At 57.5% G+C, this 19,556-nt stretch overlaps 1 protein-coding gene across 2 annotated transcripts; it reads right to left on the bottom strand.

Annotated features, from left to right (window-relative positions):
* Positions 1-3,887: 3,887 nt before the first annotated feature.
* Positions 3,888-17,706, bottom strand: BRINP2 (BMP/retinoic acid inducible neural specific 2). Of its 2 annotated transcripts, XM_076339644.1 has the most exons (9): positions 17,639-17,706; positions 10,320-10,493; positions 10,132-10,193; positions 8,170-8,360; positions 7,809-7,999; positions 7,310-7,415; positions 6,714-6,950; positions 6,280-6,502; positions 3,888-5,928 (listed from the first exon to the last, which is right to left on the bottom strand). In XM_076339644.1, the coding sequence occupies exons 2-9, from the start codon at positions 10,425-10,427 to the stop codon at positions 4,812-4,814; spliced, it is 2,235 nt and encodes a 744-aa protein (XP_076195759.1). In that variant the 5' UTR covers positions 10,428-10,493; positions 17,639-17,706; the 3' UTR covers positions 3,888-4,811. The 2 variants fall into 2 exon arrangements, with proteins under 2 accessions (XP_076195759.1, XP_076195758.1); XM_076339643.1 differs by having other exon boundaries at positions 10,132-10,493.
* Positions 17,707-19,556: the final 1,850 nt, after the last annotated feature.

Here is a 19,556-nt window from a genome sequence, read left to right as displayed (position 1 = left end):
TAACGAAGCCAGAGGAGCTCTGAGCAAAATGCTTGGTGTGAAGCCTCCAGCCAAGCGAAACGTCTGATTTCCACTTCTTGCCCATCCTGCAGCCTGAACCAAGAGGGCAGAGACCACAGGGTGAATTTCAAGCGAAATCTGCACCAGTGTGCTGTTCTCATGCAAAGAAAAAGAGTATCTGCCAGCAAAGCGTGTTTTCTGGAGCATCCCCCCCAACACTCCCTTCTCCCCTGGGGATGTTTTACCCCCTGTGCATCCTGTGCTCTTCTCCAGGCTAACACAGCATCAGCTGGGACCTATGAGGGGGGAAACTGAGGCAGGCTGATTTAGCCCTACCACCTCTCTCCATCCTGGCTCTTCATGGCAAAACTGTCCTTCCTATTTTGGCACAGCCTGATGCAGAGATGCTCTTGGCCATGAGGCCAAAGGCACCACCTCATGGCATGCAAGGCTGGAGGCTCAGCTGGTGCTGTGGAAAAGGGGTGAAAACACAGGAGGGGAAAAAGAGTGTATGTATGTCAGATAGCTGGAGCTGCAAGCTATTCAGTTCAGGTGTAGCCAATCACAGCCCATCACTGGCTGTCTCAGGGCTGGGAGATGGAGGTGGGACCAACCCGCACCTGGGAGCCTTGAGCTGTGGGAGAGCACTATGGATAGTCCCATCCTGCTGCTAGGGCCAAAACAGCCTGGCCTTTCCCCAGCCTCCTTTTCCCTGGCAGAACTGCTAAATAAATGTGTCTGGAGGGAACAGGAGCGGCTGCAATCAAGTGAGTGAGGAGCTCAGCTTGTTATTTAAGAGGCAGCTTTCCGGCTGCAGAGAGGAGCTGTGTAAGGTGTATAAATGCAGGGGCTTGCAAACCAGTGCACAGGTAAGGAGGGTCCCAAACATACCAGTTTTTAAAACCTAATGGGTTTGACACTGAATTCGTGGTTCGGGGAGGCCTGGCAGGGTAGCACCCTGGCTTTTTGCAAACGGAGGCCAGATCCTGCCAGCTCTGTGCATGGCAGTGACTCTCCAGCAAGCCCCGCTGGTGTCAGTGTTGTTCTTTGCAGGGGAAAGCGCTGCAAGGTAATCAAATGCTGACCCCCAGTTATTAACCTCATCTTCTTAATCACCTCCATCGAGTGCCTTAATTGCTGAACAGGGATGGGAGGACCCGGCTGCTTCCACCCGAGATTAACATGCAGCCTGGCAGTCCCCTCCTGTCCATCCCGGGGGGGGCATGCTGCTGCTGCTCTTTCTCTAACTCACCCACTTGTCCTGAAAAAAGGTGGAAGTGGTTTTCTCCCAAAATACAACAATTTATCAGCAAAATTCAGGGAACCACCCCCGTCTTTTTCTGCACTCAGTCAGAGGTGGTGCAGCCCCATGTTGTGGGGAGCCAGTGGCCAGGGATGTGCTTGGCATTGCTGTCGCTCCTCATCTGCTGGCCCCTGCATTGCCCGATGGGATGCTTTTGCTGAGAAGGCACCGTGCTGGCTGCCTGGCTGGGAATGCCGTGCATTCGCTCCTGACAGGAATCAGTGATTTGGGCCAAACTCGGTGCTTTTGGGCAATACACAATGAAATCTTGCTGGGGGGCTGCGGGGAGGGGACGCTCCAGTGGCCACCCTGCCTGCCAGCCCAGGGGGCAGCCATCAAGGATGCAAAGTGTTGATGGTGCATCCCTCCAGCTGCCTGCCTGCCCCTTTTTGCCTTTTTTTTGCATTAAATTGAAAGTAAACAGCCTTCATCCACCTCTGTCCCTGCACATGGAACCATTACTCTCAGGGCATCACCTGCCTGCCTCTGGAGCCAGCACCGACGTGGAGAAGCCTGGCGTCAGTCCCCTGCCAGGTGGAAGCTGCTCCATCATGTCTTGACCAACGGCTCCTTGATATGCTACCAGACGTCCTGATGGCTCTTGCATTCATGTTCAGGTGACTTTAGGATGTGTGACTGGTTAAGGGCACCGAAAAGCATGGTAGGAAATCTTCTGTCTGGGGGAGACAGAGGATGGAGCTGAGGAACGTTAGCCTGATGCATGACCCACGTGACGATGGGGAGAAGAAGTGATGTGACGGCCCAGAAAGATGTGTAGCAGAAGCCGAAATAGTCTTTCCAGCTGGGAAGCCTCCCGGCAGCCCTGCCTGCTCAGGAGCAGGCAGCACTACCGGCCCTCCTGCCTATACCCTCCTCATCCCCGGGCAGATGTCTGCTGGCTTCCCCTGGGGAGCCGAGATGATGGCTTTGACTTCTCTTTTCCTCCTGGTGTGTTTAATTGCCTGATTTTTTTTTCCCTTTAGGACTGGCAGACAAGGGAGGAGATGTGGGCAAAGGAAGACAGATGTATGGAGAAGTCGGGGTGACAGATTGAGGGATGCTATAACCACAATAGCCGTCCTGATGGATTGATAGATTAGACAGGGAATATAAATAGCAAGCATGGTTTATCTACCCTGTTTTATTTTCCTCTCGCTTATCTCTTTATCTCTCCTAGTGTTATTTTCCTCCTGCTTATCTCTTTATCTGTCCAACCTGAGGATGGAGGAGAGGGGAGAACAAGCAGGTGACAGAAGCAGGATGGGTGAGTTTGGGTTACCACCGCTTTCGCAGCATCCAAGCAGGCAAGTTTTGCCAGCCAGGGAGGATTAGGAAGTGGACTCAGATCTACACACCGATAGACTTCCCCCCCCCCCCCCCATCTCCTTTTGCCTGCACCCTGCCCATCCCCTTTGCATGCACTCCCTGCTTTGGGGATGCTGCGAGTTGGAGGGTCGGCTCCTTCCTCTCTCTAGTCTGTCCTCAGCCAAGAAATTAGGGCAGCCACTGAGGCGGTGAGCTCTGCTTGTCTGGATACCCAGCGTTTCCATCCGACAGCCGGGCAACGCCACTGCTTGATATTCTGGTCGGGCACCGAGCACGGCAGCAGCAGCACTAGGGAAGGAGGGAGGGGAACCTGGCTCCACCGAGCCGTCAGCTGCCAGCTTGCCTGCCCCTGCCGCCTGGCTATTCACCGCGGCTCGCCAGGCTGAGCTGAGCAGGCGCTGGAGATGCTGCTGGCTCCCTGGCGGTGGGGCTGCTGGAGATGCTGGCCTCAGGGAAACCCACTGGCACTTGATGCCTGCACTGGATGTAGCAGAGGGAGGTGTCCGGGATGGGTTGCACCTGGTTTGGGGACCTTTCTAAGGGGATGATGAATGAGAATGCCTTGAGGAGGTCAACGAGGATACCAGAAGTACAGAGCAACCTACATATATGGACCAAGCAATGGAGCTAGGACACAGAGATGACTGTCTTACCCATCTATACAATTGTAACTGGCCAGAAAGGGTGGCTGGGGGTCAGGTATTCCCTGTCTCGTCCCATACCAGAGTTAAAGAACATCAGGTGAACCTCCCAAGGGCCGTGCTTGACATGCCCAAAGAGGTGGTATGTGCCACAGTGGGTGACTGAGCTGCAGCACTGCTCACCCTGGGGCATGGTGGATGTTTACATCGGACCAGGAGGAGGTTGGACATGAGATGTAGCTGGTGCCACGTGGGTCCTTCCCACCAGCTCAGGGATGTGTCGCATCTGCTCCAGGCACCCCACTGGGAGCAAAAGTGAGAGCTGGGGGAAGCAGGCAGAAGCTGCCTGCTCCAGGTGTGGGCAGGATTCCTCCCTGCCTCCAGGTACGTCTGATGGTCTTAATGGGACACCTCAGAGCCCTGTCCCTCCAAGTTAATGAAGATGTGGACAGGAGACAGGTGTCACCTCCCCTCCTCGGGAGGCTCAGCTAAAATCCAGAGAGCAGGATGGTACGGAGACACAGCAGGGACTTGGCAGCCAGGCACACGCGGAAGCCTCCTCACCATCCCCTCCTGCCACACAGCAAGGGAAAAGCCAGGGCCAGAGATGACAGTAACTGTTTTGGTTTTGTTTTTTTTTCCTCTCAGTTGTTTTTGGTTGCTCTTTTGCTCATAAAAGGCATTTTTTAAAAAATATATTAAACAGATGATACATTTTACTAAGATGTCTCTTGGCTGGAGCCACCAACAAGAAATGACCCTCCCCAAATAAATAGGCTTAAAAAAACCCCTCCCAAACAAACTAAATAAATAAATAAAACATTTTTTTTTCTTTCTTTTTCTTTCTTTCTTTTGTTTTAGGTTTTGGGGTTTTTTTTGTAAGGAATTGTGGCCCAGAGGTCTCCGCCAGTGTCCGTGACAGCAGCGTCCTCAGGGCAGGTGCCAGGTCTTTCCCATACAAGGGGTGATGATGCCTCAACGGGCACGAGATGCTCGTGGAGAGGCACCGGGAGAGATCTGCTGCATCTCAGAGACCTGCAGCATGGTCCCCCTTGTGTCATGTGCGAGGGCACGGCTGCAGGAAGGGTCACAGGGGATGTAGAAGCGAAGGCGCTGGTAGAAACCTCTCTTAAAAAGACTACAAAAGTTGGGGTGCTGAGGAGACTGCTGCTGGAGGATCCTCATGGTGGGTTGAGCATCTGCTCCAGTGGGGCCAGCAGCTGCTTCTGGCCAAGCTGTATCCCCCCAGCCACCGACACTTGAGCAAAAGCAGTGCTGCAGGGCAGCCGTGCTGGCATCATCTCCGCACTTGGAGGCGGTCTGCGCTGCATGAGCCACCCCTCCTCCATAGTCCTGCCGGTGTCCTCCATCTGCTCAAGCCCTGCGTCTCTTTGGCCGGTTGCTGGGTTTACCATGGAAGCACGCGGTTGGCACTAAGGTAAGGCCTTGATTTAATTTTTTAGGCTTGTTTTTTCCCCCTGTACCCCCAGGGAGTCCTTTCTCCTGGCCCCCTTGCTCCAACATCTGAGCAGCCCCAGCCGTTAACTGCACAGTTTGCCCGTCTCCTGCTCGACTGCATTGGGCAGCTTGGCATTGAAGGCCCTCAAGGAGGACTGGATCCTTGCCACCTCATTGTTGGCCAACTTGAGCCTGTGGCGCAGCAAGCAAGTGAAGAGGTCAAGGCGGGTTTTGCCAGGGGGTGACAACCTGTTCACCCGGTCCCTGATCTCCAATAGCTGGAGCATGGCTGAGTCCTGGGAGCCCTGGGTATAGGGGTAGTCCAGCTGAAGGATCAGGTCACGAATAGCATCTGGTTCAAAGGGCAGGCTGTAGCCGAAGACTTGCAAGCTGTTGATTTTCATGTAGCCCAGGTTCTTCGAAGGATCTGCCATCTCCAAGGGTTCGTAGTAGATCGTCTCATTGGAGCTGTCGTCCAGAGACTTGATGCGGCTCCGCAAGTAGACATGGACCGTTTCAAAGAAGGTCTTCCACTTGTTGCCCAAGGTGAGCGTCCAGTTTTGGCACTGGGCAGAGGCATCTACATTAGTCCTTTCCCAGTCTGGGAAGCTGCCCTCGTTGACGGGCATGAACCAGCTCTCTGAGTGGCTTCCCCCAAAGGGGTTGACGTAGATGGCCATGACAGGCTCCAGTGTGCTATTCTTGGTGAGGCAGATCTGCAGGGAGAGGGCCAACATCACGTGAACCAGCCCGGGCTTGTACTTGTTGCTTTTCAGGGTCAAGAGCATGCGTTTCCTCCAGGAGGGGTCGAACCAGCTCCCAAGGCGCATGTCATTGCTGATGAAGATGGAATGCACCTCAATGCGGCTGTCCCGTTTCTGCAGGAGGTACTTGAGCTCCAAGTCCTGCAGGTCCGTCTCCAGCCCCAGGTAGTGCTCCAGCGAGTCGGCCACCTCGGGGCGGCAGAAGCCCTGGGTAAGCATGTAGCCGTGGTTGCAGGTCCCGCAGCGGGTGCTGTTGTCCTCGGCACAGGTGGCGCAGGCTGGCCCCTCGCCCAAGGCACACGGTATGGACCCCTGGCAGGAGGGCTGGTCGGAGGGACACGTGCAGCTGTGGCTTTCTTCCAGAAAGGTCCCAGGCATGGTGGTCTCACTGCAGTACAGGAGCGACTGCGCACGGCTCCACCAGTAAGGGAGGGACCTGGTGGAGAAGAGACGCAGGAGGAGAGATGCTTACGTGGCATCTTTATGGCTGTGACCAACTTTCCCTAGGGATGGAAGAGCTGCCCACCTTGCATTCATTTTTCTGCACCGCTGGTGGCCCCACATGAACTGAGCCCCATTTTCCACCTCCAGGCTTGGACCCGACCTCTCAAGGCAACATCCCAGAGTGGCACGGCTGTCCCCGCTGCCTGCTCACCCCTGGGCATCCCTCCAGCAAGGCGGGAGCTCCTCCAGTCCCAGCCACAGGGAGGTGGGCCGTGGGTCTGAGCCCCCCTCAGGGCTCTGAGCAGTGTCCCCAGCATGGGACAGGGATGCTGTGGCACCCTACCTCTCCTTCGGCAGTTTGAAGCGAGGTTGCCGGTGGCAGCGTTTGCTGAGGTTGAAGAGCCTCCGGATGAGTCGGTGGGTTTTCCTGGAGAGCAGCTTCAGGCTGGTGCCCAGCTGCTGGTAGCGATGCTGGACATCCAGGTCCATGGCCCAGAAGTGGGAGATGGCCGTCCTGTTCAGGAAATGGTCCCCGGGGAGCCTCTTCACCAGGGCCTGAAACTCCTCTGCAGGGGAAGAGAGATGGCGTCAGCAGACCCAGCAGGGCGAGCGGTGAAGGTAGGGCTGGAGCCAACCTCCCTCCAACTGGGCTCTCAGGTCTTCATGGTGAGATGACCACCCTGGATCCTGCCCTGGAGGCCCACTGCCCAGCCTGGGCTGCTCCCAGAGGAGGGGTTGCAGGGAGGGGGATGCTTGGTGGGGTCTCCCCAGCCTCACCTGACTCCTCAAACTGGCCGTGGTGGCTCTCCCAGGCTCTCCGGAGCTGGGCCAGGCTGCTCTCCAGTGCCTGGATGTCGGCCTCAGGGCAGTTGCAGCGGGGGAAGGTGGGCTGGCACTGGCAGTGGCAGTCACTCCGGTGGCACACCAGCTCCCCGGTCGAGCTGCAGGCGATGTAGCTGAGGGCGGCCGCCACGAACCGCTCCCGCAGGTAGGAGGGGAGCACCGTCTGCAGCCCTGAGAGCAGGAGGCAGCCCCGAGAGCATCAGGGCACGCCCAGAGTCCCTTGAAAACATCTACTGGGCGAGGAGGGAGTGAGCCTTTCCCCTCCCCAGGCTCCCACCCTCGCGTGATTTTCATATCAATTTGCTGTGGAGCCGCTTGTCTGGGCTCTACATCGATCTCGGCTCCTCTTGGCAGACGAGCAACAACCTCATCCTGCCCAGCTTTGATTATTTTCATCCCCCTCTCCTCCCCAGCCCTTAAATTAAAAGCAGCATCTCGAGCCAGCATCCTCCCCTGTGGCCCCCTGCGTGCCTACGAGCATCCCACAGTGGCACTCATCCGTCACCACGTTCCCACCAGCCTGGTCCTACCTTGGAGCTGCACTTTGTTCTCGGGGCTCTGCACCAGGACGGAGCTCACCGAGTCCAGGTTGTCGTAGTTGCTGCAGCCAAGTGGCCCTGTCCGTGTTTCGGTCACCTAAGGGGGGGACCCGCAGGTGGTCAGGGACGCAGAAGGGGACCCAGGGCGTGTGCCATCCTGCCAAAAGTGCTGCAAATAACCCCTGGCCAGGCTTGCTGTGCCCCACTCCCTGTAGCAAGGCAATGCTTGGAGAGGAGAACTAATTGCCTGCTAATTGGCTTGTTGACAGGCGGCAGCCCTGCCTGCAGCCCGCTGAAAAATGTGCCTTCATTAGCGTGCCCAATTTCCCATAAATAACACGGATGTGCTAACTTTGCCTGCTCTCCCCCTCCATCTCCCCTCCCTGGGGTGTGATGCTGCTTTAGGGTCTTGGCCAGCTTTGAGGGGCCACTGGTGAGGCCCAGGGCCGCTGTCTCCCCGCGCTGCCCTCTCCCTTGCACCCTCGCGTACCTTGATGGCAGCCGTGGCAATCTGGATGTGGTGGAGCCGGCGCAGTGTGCTCTCCCGGTCAATGAAGTAGGAGGCTGCCAGCTGGTGCAGGGTCTCCAGTGAGACCCCCGAGCTGTTCCCGGCCCCCCCGGCGGGCTCTGCCCTCCGGCTCAGCTTGCGCTTGTCCACAAAAATGGTCAGGGACTCCTCTCCTAGGGGGACACGCAACACTTTCTGGGGGCTGCTGGGCTCCCCCCATTCCCCTTCTTGGTCGTACTTCTCCTGCAGTGCTTATTTTCCCACCCTCCCTCCTTTGCATGCTGCCTTGTGCAAGAGGAGCAAGCAGGGAGTGAGTGGGGAGCGAGCACACACCAGCACTCACCTCCCAGCGTGGCGGCGAGCAAGAAGTGGGTCCCATACTTTTTGATGAGGCTGTCAGTAATCTGCTGGGGGCTGGGCCGGCGTCCCAGCAGACGGATGTTGCGGATGAATTCGGGGGCCAGGGGAAGCGGCAGGCTGAAGAAGTCTTTCCTCTCCAAGGCCAAATTATTCACCTTCCAGCGAGCAAACTCTCTGCAGGAGGAGAGCAGCGGTGGGGAGAGGGTTGAAAGCCAGTCCAGCAATGCCACATGCACACTGTCCCCTCCGCTGTCCCCAATTTCCACCTTGGGGCAGGGGATCAGTAGGTGGAAAAACTCTGGTTGGGACCATCCTGACCTCCCCATCACCACGGCGGAGGTGAAGGACCTGCTGCGTGTGCTCACCAGCTATAGATCCAGCCAGTACAAAAGCATCCCTCCCTAAGCCATCGATGGCGATAACAAGCTACAAGCAGCGGAGATGCCTGACATTGATTAATCAGGCACCTCCGGCAGGCATTAATCACAGCCCAGGGCAGGGCCAGAGCCTTTTCCAGCCCGCTGGGCTGGATGGGCCTCATCCATCCTCCATCCCCATGCCTACAGATCTGGGTGAAAATCCAGTATCTGGGGGTTTCATGGTTTTAAATATTGGCAGCGTTTTGTAGGAAGCTGGAGGCATTGGGATGCGGTGGGGTTGGTGGTGGGTCCCCTCGTAGCCCTGGAGGCTGTGAATGTGCCCCCCCATTGCCCCCCTGGCCCCCCCGGCATCACCCGGCCCTGGGGAGGAGCCGCCAGCCTGCTGCCGCCTCCAATTACCAACGGCCCCATAAACAACCAGCAGCCAGTTTCAGCCTAATCTTCGGCATTTTGCTCTAATTAAAACCAGGCGGTGGCTTTCAGACAGTTTAATTAGGACTGGTTGGGAAAGGAGGGAGAGGAGGAGGGAGGGGTGAATGGGTGCAAAGCAGCTGAGAGGCTTGGCGGGTGCTGGGTTGCCTCCCAGTGTGATTTTTGGGCCCAGAAAGTGGGGTGTTGGGGCCAGGAGCAGAGCTGGGGGTGAGGGAGGGGGGATGCTGCCTCTCCCCTTGCACGCACACTCCCTGGGTGCTGGGGTGCGTGGGGCTGGGGGGCCAAAAGCCCTGCACCAGGTCCCCCCATCCCACGGGCAAAGCGAGGCCCCATGGCTGCTAGCGGGTTCTCCGCCTTGGAGGAGGTGCAAGCCTGCTGCCACCCCTCTGGCTGCTCCTTCCCATCTCACCACCGTCACCAGCAGCATCCCAGGAGGACGCAGGTCCCTTGGCATGGCAGCATCAGTGCGTAGGAAGGGGGCGAGGGGGGAGAGGAGCTCTCTGGGGGTGCCGGGCTGCATAACAAGGCTGCCGTTCCAGCACCCACATCAGCTCCCTCGGGAGGCAGTGGCTGGGCTTTGCTCTGCTGCTGGAAACCCCCGGAGCTTGGCACCAGAGAGGAGAGGAAGGGAAAAGAGCTCGTTAGCAGGAGGCAACAGCCCCAATTAGTGCCTGGAGGCAGTAGAGTGGGTTTCCCATGCTGGTTGTCATGGGGTGGCCCTTTGCTGGTCAGTGGACCCCACCGCTGCCGAGCCTAGTTCTCCACCAGCAAGAAACCCCCTCCAGCAACAGCCCCCACACATGTAGCATCCCATTGCTGCAGTCTGTGGGGTGGCAGCACCAGGCAAATGCTGGGGGGTCGCTCCCGGCCTAGGGCAAATCCGGCCCGGGGCCCATCCTGACCATGCCGTGAGCATGTTGGGGGGCTGCTGTTATATTCCTCGGGAAAGCAGCATCTCACATATACCCACCCGCCATCTCTCCCGATGGGCAGCCTCCTCCCGCATGCAGGGGTCTGCTCATGCAGATTAAAGCGGGTCCGACTCCACCCCGCTGTGCCCCCCACAGCCCCCCACACCACAACTCCCTCCTGGGGTGTCCACCAAAGGGCTGGTCCCCAGTGCTGCCTCTCACCTGTAGATCCTGTACCTGGTGGTGAAACCCTGCCGGTAGCGCTCCATGAAGTCCACGTACTCCTGGGCTCGGTAGAAGGGTCCCCGGTCAGTGAGGAGCCAGTCGAGGGGTGCCCGGCTGGCGGAAGAGGAGGAGGAGGAGGAGGGGGTCGCAGCAGCGGCATGCTGCTGGGGCACCGTGCCACCCACCTCACTGGCTACCCCCCAGCGGCAGCACACGCTCAGGGCCAGGAGGGCCAGTGGCCACGGGAGCATCGGTGGGGGCCCGTCAGCACGTGGGAGGTCCTGCCGCCCCATCCTGCTGCCGCCTGGCTGGATTCTTCATTCTCTCACCCCACGGCGATCCTCCGGGACAGCCCTGCCCTGCAACGGCACCGCGCAAAGCAGGGAGCCCATGAGGCTGGCGGCACAGGGCAAGGTACCAGGTGGGGCCAGTTTGGCATGGGTATAAAACAGGTGCAACCACAAGCTAAGGGAAAGCAAGGTTTGCTTTGGAGGGGCTGCTGGGATGCTGATGAAGGAAAAGCCATGCTCTGGGGAGAGCCATGTGTCGGGCACAGACTGGTCGTGCTGCAGGCGGTAAGAGTTTATGGGTTAGAGGTGCTGGCTGCTGCTGAAGTTAAATGAAAACCTGGCTAGTATCTGTTTGAGAAATTTCTGGCTTTTTCTTTATGTTTTTCTCTGCCGTGCAGCAGCCTGGTGAGCCAAGCTTGCCACTACGGGGTGCCCGTGCAATGGAGACGGTGGGTTGCCTCTGCGCCCTGCACTTTGGGGATGCCCGTCATGAGCATGTGCAGCTTGTTTTAGGGGGGCTAAAAAATAATAAGCATAGGGAACTGGAAAAAAAGAGCTTTTCTAGGCATAGGTTGAGCTGTGTGTGGTCGGCGTTAGACTTTCATTTGCATCCTGCCAGTGGCTGAGAGGATGGATGGATGGATGGATGGATGGATGGATGGAGGTCCACCCCAAGGCTGGCTGGGCTGATTGTGGTGGTGTTTTGAATGCAATCGGCATTTATCTCAAGCCAAGACCTTTCTGCTGTTATAGCCCAGTGTGGCAGTATGTGTGGGAGCACAGAGGGAGCTTTGCTGGGAGCAGCAGCCCCGGGGCCACAGCCTGAATTTGCAAGTGAAGGTGGGAGATGGAGAGCTGCAAGGTCCAGCAGAGCCAGGGCAAGATGAGGTGTCCTGCTGGGCAGCAAGAGCTGTTTGCCTAAAAATAGGGTCCCCATCACTGCAGTGCCTCCAGGGGAGGTGATTTTTATTCTGGGAAGGTGGCCAGCGGGGGCCTGGCACCCAAATGCTCAGCCCTGCCGAGCACACACCAGCCCCGCGCTCTCCCAAACAGGGCTTTGCTGTATGAATCATCACGCTTTAACATGTATTATTATTTTTAAAATTTTTTTTTCTCCCTCTCTTCTATTTTTAAACCCTTAAGGGTGTGCTTTGATTATGCTTTCTCAGCTTCTCGCTCAGCCCTCGAAGCCGGGGCCCTGTTAATTTTAAACAAAAGCTGAGACTTTCGCATCACCAGATTGGGGGTGCTGGGCAAGTGGGGCAGGCAGAAGTAGCAGGCAGGGGTTTTTCTGTCGTCCCCCCCACTGTTTTTCCACAAATCACCCTGGTTTCTCTCAGCTTTGCAGACAGCTGCATAATGCCTTGGTCATTGCCTCCTGCTCCTGGCATGTGGTGTCCCCCATGGCCAAGACGTGGCCAAATCCTGGCCCAAACAAACAGGGCCCTGTGCCAGGGTGGGCAGGGGTTTTGGGACTAGCAATGTCAGGCTGGTTTCCTTGCTCCACACCTTGAGGGTTGGAGGGGGCATCCCCCCCAGCCCAAAACATGGCAGGACCCAATGCCAGCTGCTCATGGAGCTGCTCGTGCGCTGCCACGTGTGGGTGATGGGTGATGGCTGAGCAGCTGAGGCACTTCGGCTGCTCTGAAATCCTCCCTGCCTGCTTCCCTGCCTGCAACCAAAGCTGGGCCAGGGAGAAGCAAGCAGGCGGGATGCTGTGGCTGTCCGAAGCAGGCAAGCGCCTTGCTCTCCTCCCCAGCAATATCCACAGATGCAATTAAAATTGAGGTGGCCTGGTGACCAAAGGAGCACTCGAGGGTCAGGATTAAACCCTCCCGGCCCCCTGCTGCCCTGCAGACTGTGAATCCTGTTGCTGTGCTGTACGGGGTGACCCAGGGAGCTGGGACAAGCTGCCGTGCCCAGGAGGGCATGGTGGGAGCCAGGGCCTGGCAGCAAATCCTATGGATGGTTTAGATGCTGACCACAGGCTAAGCCCTCTGTGACAGGGAGGAAAGCAGCGCTCCTGAGGTGAGAGCACTCCTTTGAGCAGCATTTCTCTAAACCCTGCTCATGGAAACACTCTGCTTGTAGCATTAAATATGGCTGTGCCAGCAAAACACCTTGCTTAAATAGCTGGTGCGCTAGGTAGCTTGCCTGTTGCACCACAAATGGGCTTGGCACTGCCAATCTCCTTAGCCTCTGTCATTGTCTATAGCTTTTAGGTGGCTCCTGACCACCCCAGCTGAGGTGTGGCTGGGCTGGGGGGCAGGGGCTGCTCCCTGGCTGGTCCCCTCTCCCTCTGCCTGGGTCTGTACAGCCAAGGGGATGCTTTTCCATGAGCACCGTGGGAGACTGGCCTCATCCATCGCCACTTCACACCACCACAGACTGGTATGGACGGTCTCACACCGGTCATCCTGCTGCCCTCCCCAAGGCTTTCTTGGTGTAAATCAGGAGGACCTGGAAGCATCCTTCCTTTGATTTGAAAGCACGGAGGGGATTTTTTTGGGGGGACCACACAGAGCACTGTCTCTTCCAGCAAACCATCCTGGGTGCTAACAGCTTCCCACCAGCACTGACCCATCCCTTGCTGCTGCTGCCACCACCACACGGGGCACTGCCATGAGCCTTCCCTGAGAGGGGCTCCCTGTGCTGTCCTTCCCCTCCAAACCCCCTCTCCCACCTCCCGTTCCAGCACTGCAGCTCAAGGCAGCAAACCTCCTCTGGGTGACCATCGTGGGGACAGGTATTAGGGATGGAGCCACCTTGGGGCACCTCTTCCCTTGGGCTGCAGTCCCCGGACTACCTAGAAACCATTTCAACCTGCTTTGCTGCCTTCCCTGGGGAGCTTGTTCTGAGATTCAAGGCTGAGCATGGGATGTTTCCTTGTGGCCATCTCATGTTTTACTGCAGAGCAGCAAAAATAGTCAGAATTGGGTATTTCCAGCGCTTGGCTGGTACAAATCCAGCAAAGGTCCCCACCTGGTGTGCAGAGTCCCTTAAAGCAGCAAACTTTCCAGCCTTGCTAAATGAGCTCTTATTTACACCTGCCTCTTATTTACACCATGGTTGCTGACACCTCTGAGCCAAGCTCTTGCTTGGGGACGGGTGCTGACGCACACGAGCATCCTTGCCAACAGAAACTTGAAGTCCCGAGTCAAGCAGGAACAGGCAAGCCACCGTGGGCAGGAGAGCCTGCACTGGGGCTGCACTGAGTTACGTGGCAAGCTTATCCCCAAGGAGCAGCTTTCTTGTACCATCGTTAGCTGGGCTAATTTATTTGCTCGTATCGATCAGGGGTTATATAAAATAAGTACATGCAGAAATTGCTATAGCTCCATATAGTCCTTAGTCCATATAGCTGTGTGTGTGTGGGCTCTGGTTTTGCTGGGGGGCTGCTGCCGCTGCTCTGCAGGATTGGGGGCAATGCTTATTGGGGTGCACCTCTGCCTGCTCACACCAGCATCCTGCTGGGATGCCGGGGAGAGCAAAGCTCTTTGGAAATGAGTAACCCCCTTGACCTTACTACTAGAGCTGGAAATAACTTTCTAATCGCTTTTCCTTGATCCAAAAGAATGAAGATTTGATGAGAAGCATCTGACTACTCCTTTTTTCTTTCTTTTTGATTTAGGTTTTGCATCACAAAAGTTGGCAAACTTCCAGCTTGTTAACTTTTTTCCCCCCTTCCCCCTTCTATAAAAACTTTAAACCAAAGAAAGAAGAGTGCCAATGCAAATATTCTTGGCAAACCTTCCCAGGACCACATCCTCCTTCCTGGCCAAGTCCTTCTAATCTTGTTGCAGCCCTCCGTGTCCCTGTTGCCTGCAGCAGAACACTGTGGTGTCCCTCCAGTGACAGCCGATGCATGGCCCAGACTGTCACTTGTCACAAGCTGCATCTTAAAAATAGCTTGTTGCAATTTCTAGAGGTGCCTTCCCACCCTTAGGCTTGAGATGGCAACGGGATTGCTTCTGCAGTGGGAGCCTTCATCCAAAATGGCTTGAGAGACCGAGGCAGGATGGTGTGAGGTGTGGATGGGGATGCTCGCGTGTCCGGCGAGCAGCTCTGGTGAGCTGCAAAAGCCTTTCTCTACTGCCCTTGGAGCTGATGGTGACAGCAGCAACATCCTGCAGAGTTATGCTAAGGTCCTGCTTGCTTCCATGCCGACGGCATCTCCGGAGCCACATGCTCTACCACTAATCAGGCTGAGTTCGATAATTAAGACATTAGCTAATTGTCAGGGACATTAACATTGATTTCTGCCCTTTCATGCTGCAGGAGCTGATCTAGAGATACAAAAACTGCAAAGTATGCGCTGGGGAGGGGCTGCGGTGGTATTTGCTGGGTGCCGTGGGGAAGCACGGGACTCCGGACAGACTCTGGCACTACCCCTTGTAAATGCTGAGCCAAAGCCTGGAGCAAAAGCAGCACACGATGTCTGCGCCAGGCAGAGCGATACCTGTTGGTGGCAGGTGTGGTGGAATGTGCCCAGCCACAGAGGGCTGGTCCCTGGGGCACGGTGGGAGCAAATGCACATCCGTGCAGGAGCAGGGAGCGATGGGGATGGGTCTTGAGCTCCCTGCAGATGCCTTTTAGTGGGAATGAACTTCAAACTTAGTGACTGAGTCACCTTCTCATTAAACGTGGGAAAGCTTTATCAAATTAAGGCCACTTAAAAGAGTCTGGGCAGAGGCTAAGTGCAGTTTGGTTTCTGAAGTGGATTGATTCAGCTGAGCTGCACCTATGTGAATTCACCCAGGCGCCCAGGGCACCTCTTGCTCTGCTGCTTGCACCCACTGCGACAGACAACCCCAAAGGGCTCAATCCTGCAGGATGCTCAACCCCTTGCTCCAGAGCCACCAACCTCGCTTGGGGCTTCGTGGAACACAGCTCCCTTGTGCCCAGCCCTGCCTGCGCCACTGTCTTGTCTGCCCCCCCGGCTCTGTCGTGGTTTGCAATGAGCAGCTCTCAGCGTGGTGCATCGTGCTGCCAGGCTCGCGTCTGCATGCTCCCAAGGAAGTGCTGGGGCCTCATTGATCTGCCAGGGTAATTAAGAGAGTGAGCCAGGCACAGCCAGAGTGACAGCAGCATGGTAATCACTGGCAAAGCGGGCACAGTGGGGTGCTGTCAGCTGCCTGGCACCCAGCCTGCAGAGACATGGCCCTGGGCAGCAAGCATGGGGACAGCCACCTCATAGCCTTCCATCCCTGCCCGAGCAGCGATGTTAAAGATCACAATGGTGGCTGTGAACCGATTCTCGCTAGGCTCCTACAAACCACCCTCCATAGCCCGTTCAGTCGCTATTGCTAAGTGACTTTAAGTTACTGCCCTCACCCCCCGTGCCCCAGCTCATGAGACTGGTTTAAAAACCTGCAAGACTTGATGACTTGGGTTCCTTTTATTAGCTTGTCTTCACATCCTTAAGAGCAAGACACTTGAAGATGAGGGTAAAGGAAAATAGCAGAAAATCCCAGGACTTGGGGAGCTAAGGATTTGCATAAGACATCAAATGAGATGAAGCCTGGGCTGCCATCAGGGGAGATAGCAGCTGCGTGCACTGTGTCGCACCAGTGCCGTGTGTTCTGCCCTCTGGCTTTGCTCATCCGAGACTTTCACACCCACAGGCAGAAAGCCTCTTAAAAGAGCAATGTGCAAAATACAATTCCCCCCAGCATGGAGCAGCAGCACTGGCTTCCCCTGCCTTGCACTGAGCTCTCAGCCTGAAGCATCCCTGCACACGGGTCTCTGGGGCCAGGGAAGAGCATCCCTGCACATGAGAGCTGAGGAAGAGCATCCTGCAGCCCCCTCCCTGGAGAGGGCAGCTCCTTCCGCCCCAGTGGACCCCACTGTCAGAGCAAGCCAAGTACCAGCCTCATGCAGGAGCTGTAGGCAGTGCAAGGTAAGGACCACTCCCTCCCATCCCTCCCTTGCCTTCACACAGGTGGCAAGTGTCACGGGTGGGCAGTGATGCACGGCGGTAGCTCAGCGTTAGTGGCAGAGGTTAAATAAGGCAGTGGGTGGCTCGTGCTGGGCAGAGAACCAGGAGGAGATTTGGGGTGCCAGAGTGGGGCCACCCTCCTTCCCAGCACTCCGCTGCTCCCCAGGTCTCAAAACTGTCACTGAACCCCCACCAAAGCCAGCTCCACTTGGAAAAAGTGCGGGGGGCTCCTTGCAACATCTCCGGGGCTGGTACGGACCCTCCTGGCTGCTGACAGAGAGGGGACACTGACATCTGCCGGCAGGTCCCACCCGGCCCCGCAGCACCCAGGCTCACCCTGCCCAGCCCCGGGACCACAGCGGGGGGCAGCCCTGGTACCCGCCAGCCCTGCTCCAGGGCAGCCTTGGAGGGCAGCTGTATGCAGGTCTCCCTAAGAAGGGGCAGGACAGGGTGGACATTACTGTGCCAAGAGCTGATGCTCTCAAGCCTGGTGCTTTAAAGATCCAGAGTTTTGTTTCCTACTGAAAAAAAAAAGTGTTTAGTAAAGGGAATTGAACCTTGCAGCTGGGGACCCCCTCTCCCAGAGCTGCCGGAGGCTGCTGTCACCAGCACCACGTTGGTAACCACACGCAGCATTGGATATGAGCAAACATCTTCTGACAGGTCACCCGCTCCTCGCCTCGGCCCGGTGCTCCGGCCAGAGAGCTGGTGGCAGCAGGGCCCTGCGTTGCAGCACGGGGGAGAGGAGACCTCTCCTGTTGATTTATACATGCCCAACAGTAAAGTATGTTTGAGCATTTCAGGGGGCATCTCCCCCAGTCCCTGCAGTCCCAGGGCATCTCACACTGGCATGCCTCTCGGTGCACAAGCAGCAGCAGGTTTCCTGCCTCCCGGGCATCTTGTTTACCCCGGCAGCTTGCCAGCACCCAGTTGCAGCGGGCCGGTCGCAGCCCCCCGGACCTGCTGGACCCTGCACTCAGGCACCGGGGTGGCTCCCGCCCGCGAAGGGCTCGTTGCCTTCCTCTACCCCCGTCCTCACCGGGGCGGCTGCGAAGCGAGACCGGAGCAGGGAGGCAACTTGGCCCAAGGTCACCGAGCGAGCCGCCGGCGGCCGAGCCGCGTCCCCACCGTCGCGCACGGCGGTACCCGGGATCTCCGCCGTGCGGGGCCGCGGCTCCCCCCGCACCGCTCCTTCCCCTTCACTTTCCCGCCCGCCACCCCACCCATCGGTGGAGTCCCCACGACGGCTTCCCCCCCCACGACCCCGCAGACTTACCCCAGGCTCCGGCTCAGCGCCGGCGGGGCACCGGCCGCCTCTCCGTCCCGTCCCGCTACGCTACGCTCCGCCTCAGCGGCCCCGGGCCCGGCCCTGCCCCGCCGCCGCCTCCCGGCCGCCCCATCGCCGGGCGGGCAGGCGGCCCCCGGCGGCATCCCGCGCCCGCCGCCGCGATCGGGCTCCCGGTGCCGCTGCCGGCCCCGCGCCGGGTGCCGCCGCGCTCCGCGGGCGCCGCCGCCGCCGCCCGATAATATATGCAGGGGCGGCAGCCAATAAAAGGCGCCGCCGGCCTCCCCGCGCCTTCCCATTGGTGATGCCGCGTTCGGCGCGGGGCGGAGCGGCGCGGCGCGGCGCGGCGGGGGACACGCGTGGACCGGCGCGGGGGTGGCGGCCCGCGGGCGCTCAGCCCGGTCACCGGCCCGCAGAGCCGCGGGGGGCTTCCGAGCCCCGCCGGCCTTTCTCCTCCCTCCTTCCCGGCCCCCAAAGCCGCGTGTCGCCGCAGAAGGGCCGGGTGGGTCCCCCCACGGTGGCAGTGCTGGGGAGGGGTTGCTGCCTCGAGGCGCCGCGGGTGGGCTGGCACCGGCTTCGTCCGGACTTTAAAGGAATCCTGGTTGTGCCAAATTACACCATCAATACCAGTAAATGATTAACGAGGTTCAGGATGTCATGTATGGGGTGTTACCGGTGATCGGCAGGAGGACGCCGTCGGTGACGTCGGATTTACCGTTCTCTGATGTTTTCTTTTTAAATGTTCTATTTATCTGTATGTATTACTCACGCCTCCTACCAAGCCCCTTGTTTACTCCTCTTCGTGTGGTGTTAGGCATTAGCGGAGTATCACTCTCAGGGACGCACCCCGTTTCCAAACGGGGGCTGAAGGGGCCTTCTTGGTGACTCCTTCTGAATAACGCAATTGCACTTCTTTTTTTTTTTTTTTTTCAGGAAAACTCCTCCTTTTAATGAGTTTGTGTCCCTTGGCAGAAGAAGAGCAGCAAAAGGGCCTGGCAGAGGCCCTCCAAAGGGATTTCCCTGTGCCCCCCAAAGGGAAGGCCATGCCCTGTCCTACAAAACACCGCTGCTCATTTTTCCTGATTTTTCCTGATTTTTTTATTGTTTCTGCTGGCAGCTGCAGCTGACCGGTGCTGGTGGGGGACAGTGCTGCTGAAACACCTTCCCAACTAGCTGACTTCTGAAAACACCCTCACCGTTATATGTTTAGTACTCGGCTCTGATCGTTAATGAGGCCGGTGTTGAAAATGGGTAATTTCTGGTGATCATGGCTTTTCCTCCCCAAAATGTAGTGGGTAACTGGGAGGGTTATTATAAATCAGAAACAGGTCTAGGGAAAGGCACCCGCTGTGGCTCCTCTGCTTGGTGTGTTTGGGGCACAGCAGTGTCCCCTCACGTTGCCCACACTGGGGGGCTTCATGGGTGGCACCAGTGGAGAAGAAATTTGGGGAAATCCCTGCAGCTGCTGCATGGTAAAGGGGAAATCTCTGGAGGAAAAAAAAAAAAAAAAAAGAAGCAAGATTTTTTTAAAGTAACAGGTATCTGCTGTGTGTGGTTTTCTTTGGAGGCACCAGGCGGGATGGAGCCATGCTCCGCACAAGGAGCTGGCGTGGAGCTGGTGGGATGGGAGCTCCACTTCCACAGCGGCAATGCTTCTGCACCCTTCTGCTCCATGGGTGTCAGCTGGCAGGAGCCTCCAAGGGGGAAAACCAAACCAGCGTGGCTGTGTGTTCCTGCTGCTGTCGGGTACCAGGGAGGGGGGGCCTGGGCCTTTCATCCCTCGCTGGGAGAGGAGAACACTTACCGTCAGAGCATTTTGGCTGCAGAACCACGGGTGTCTGCAGGAAGGTTTGGCAGCCAGGCAAGCCGTCAGTGCTGCTTTGAGCTCACTTGGAGTGAAAATAAAAAG

Source organism: Aptenodytes patagonicus, chromosome 5 (assembly GCF_965638725.1).
Source record: "Aptenodytes patagonicus chromosome 5, bAptPat1.pri.cur, whole genome shotgun sequence".
In the NCBI taxonomy this organism is placed as follows: domain Eukaryota; kingdom Metazoa; phylum Chordata; class Aves; order Sphenisciformes; family Spheniscidae; genus Aptenodytes; species Aptenodytes patagonicus.
The sequence above is the reverse complement of the archived record's forward strand: the minus strand, read 5'-3'. Positions and strand labels throughout refer to the sequence as shown.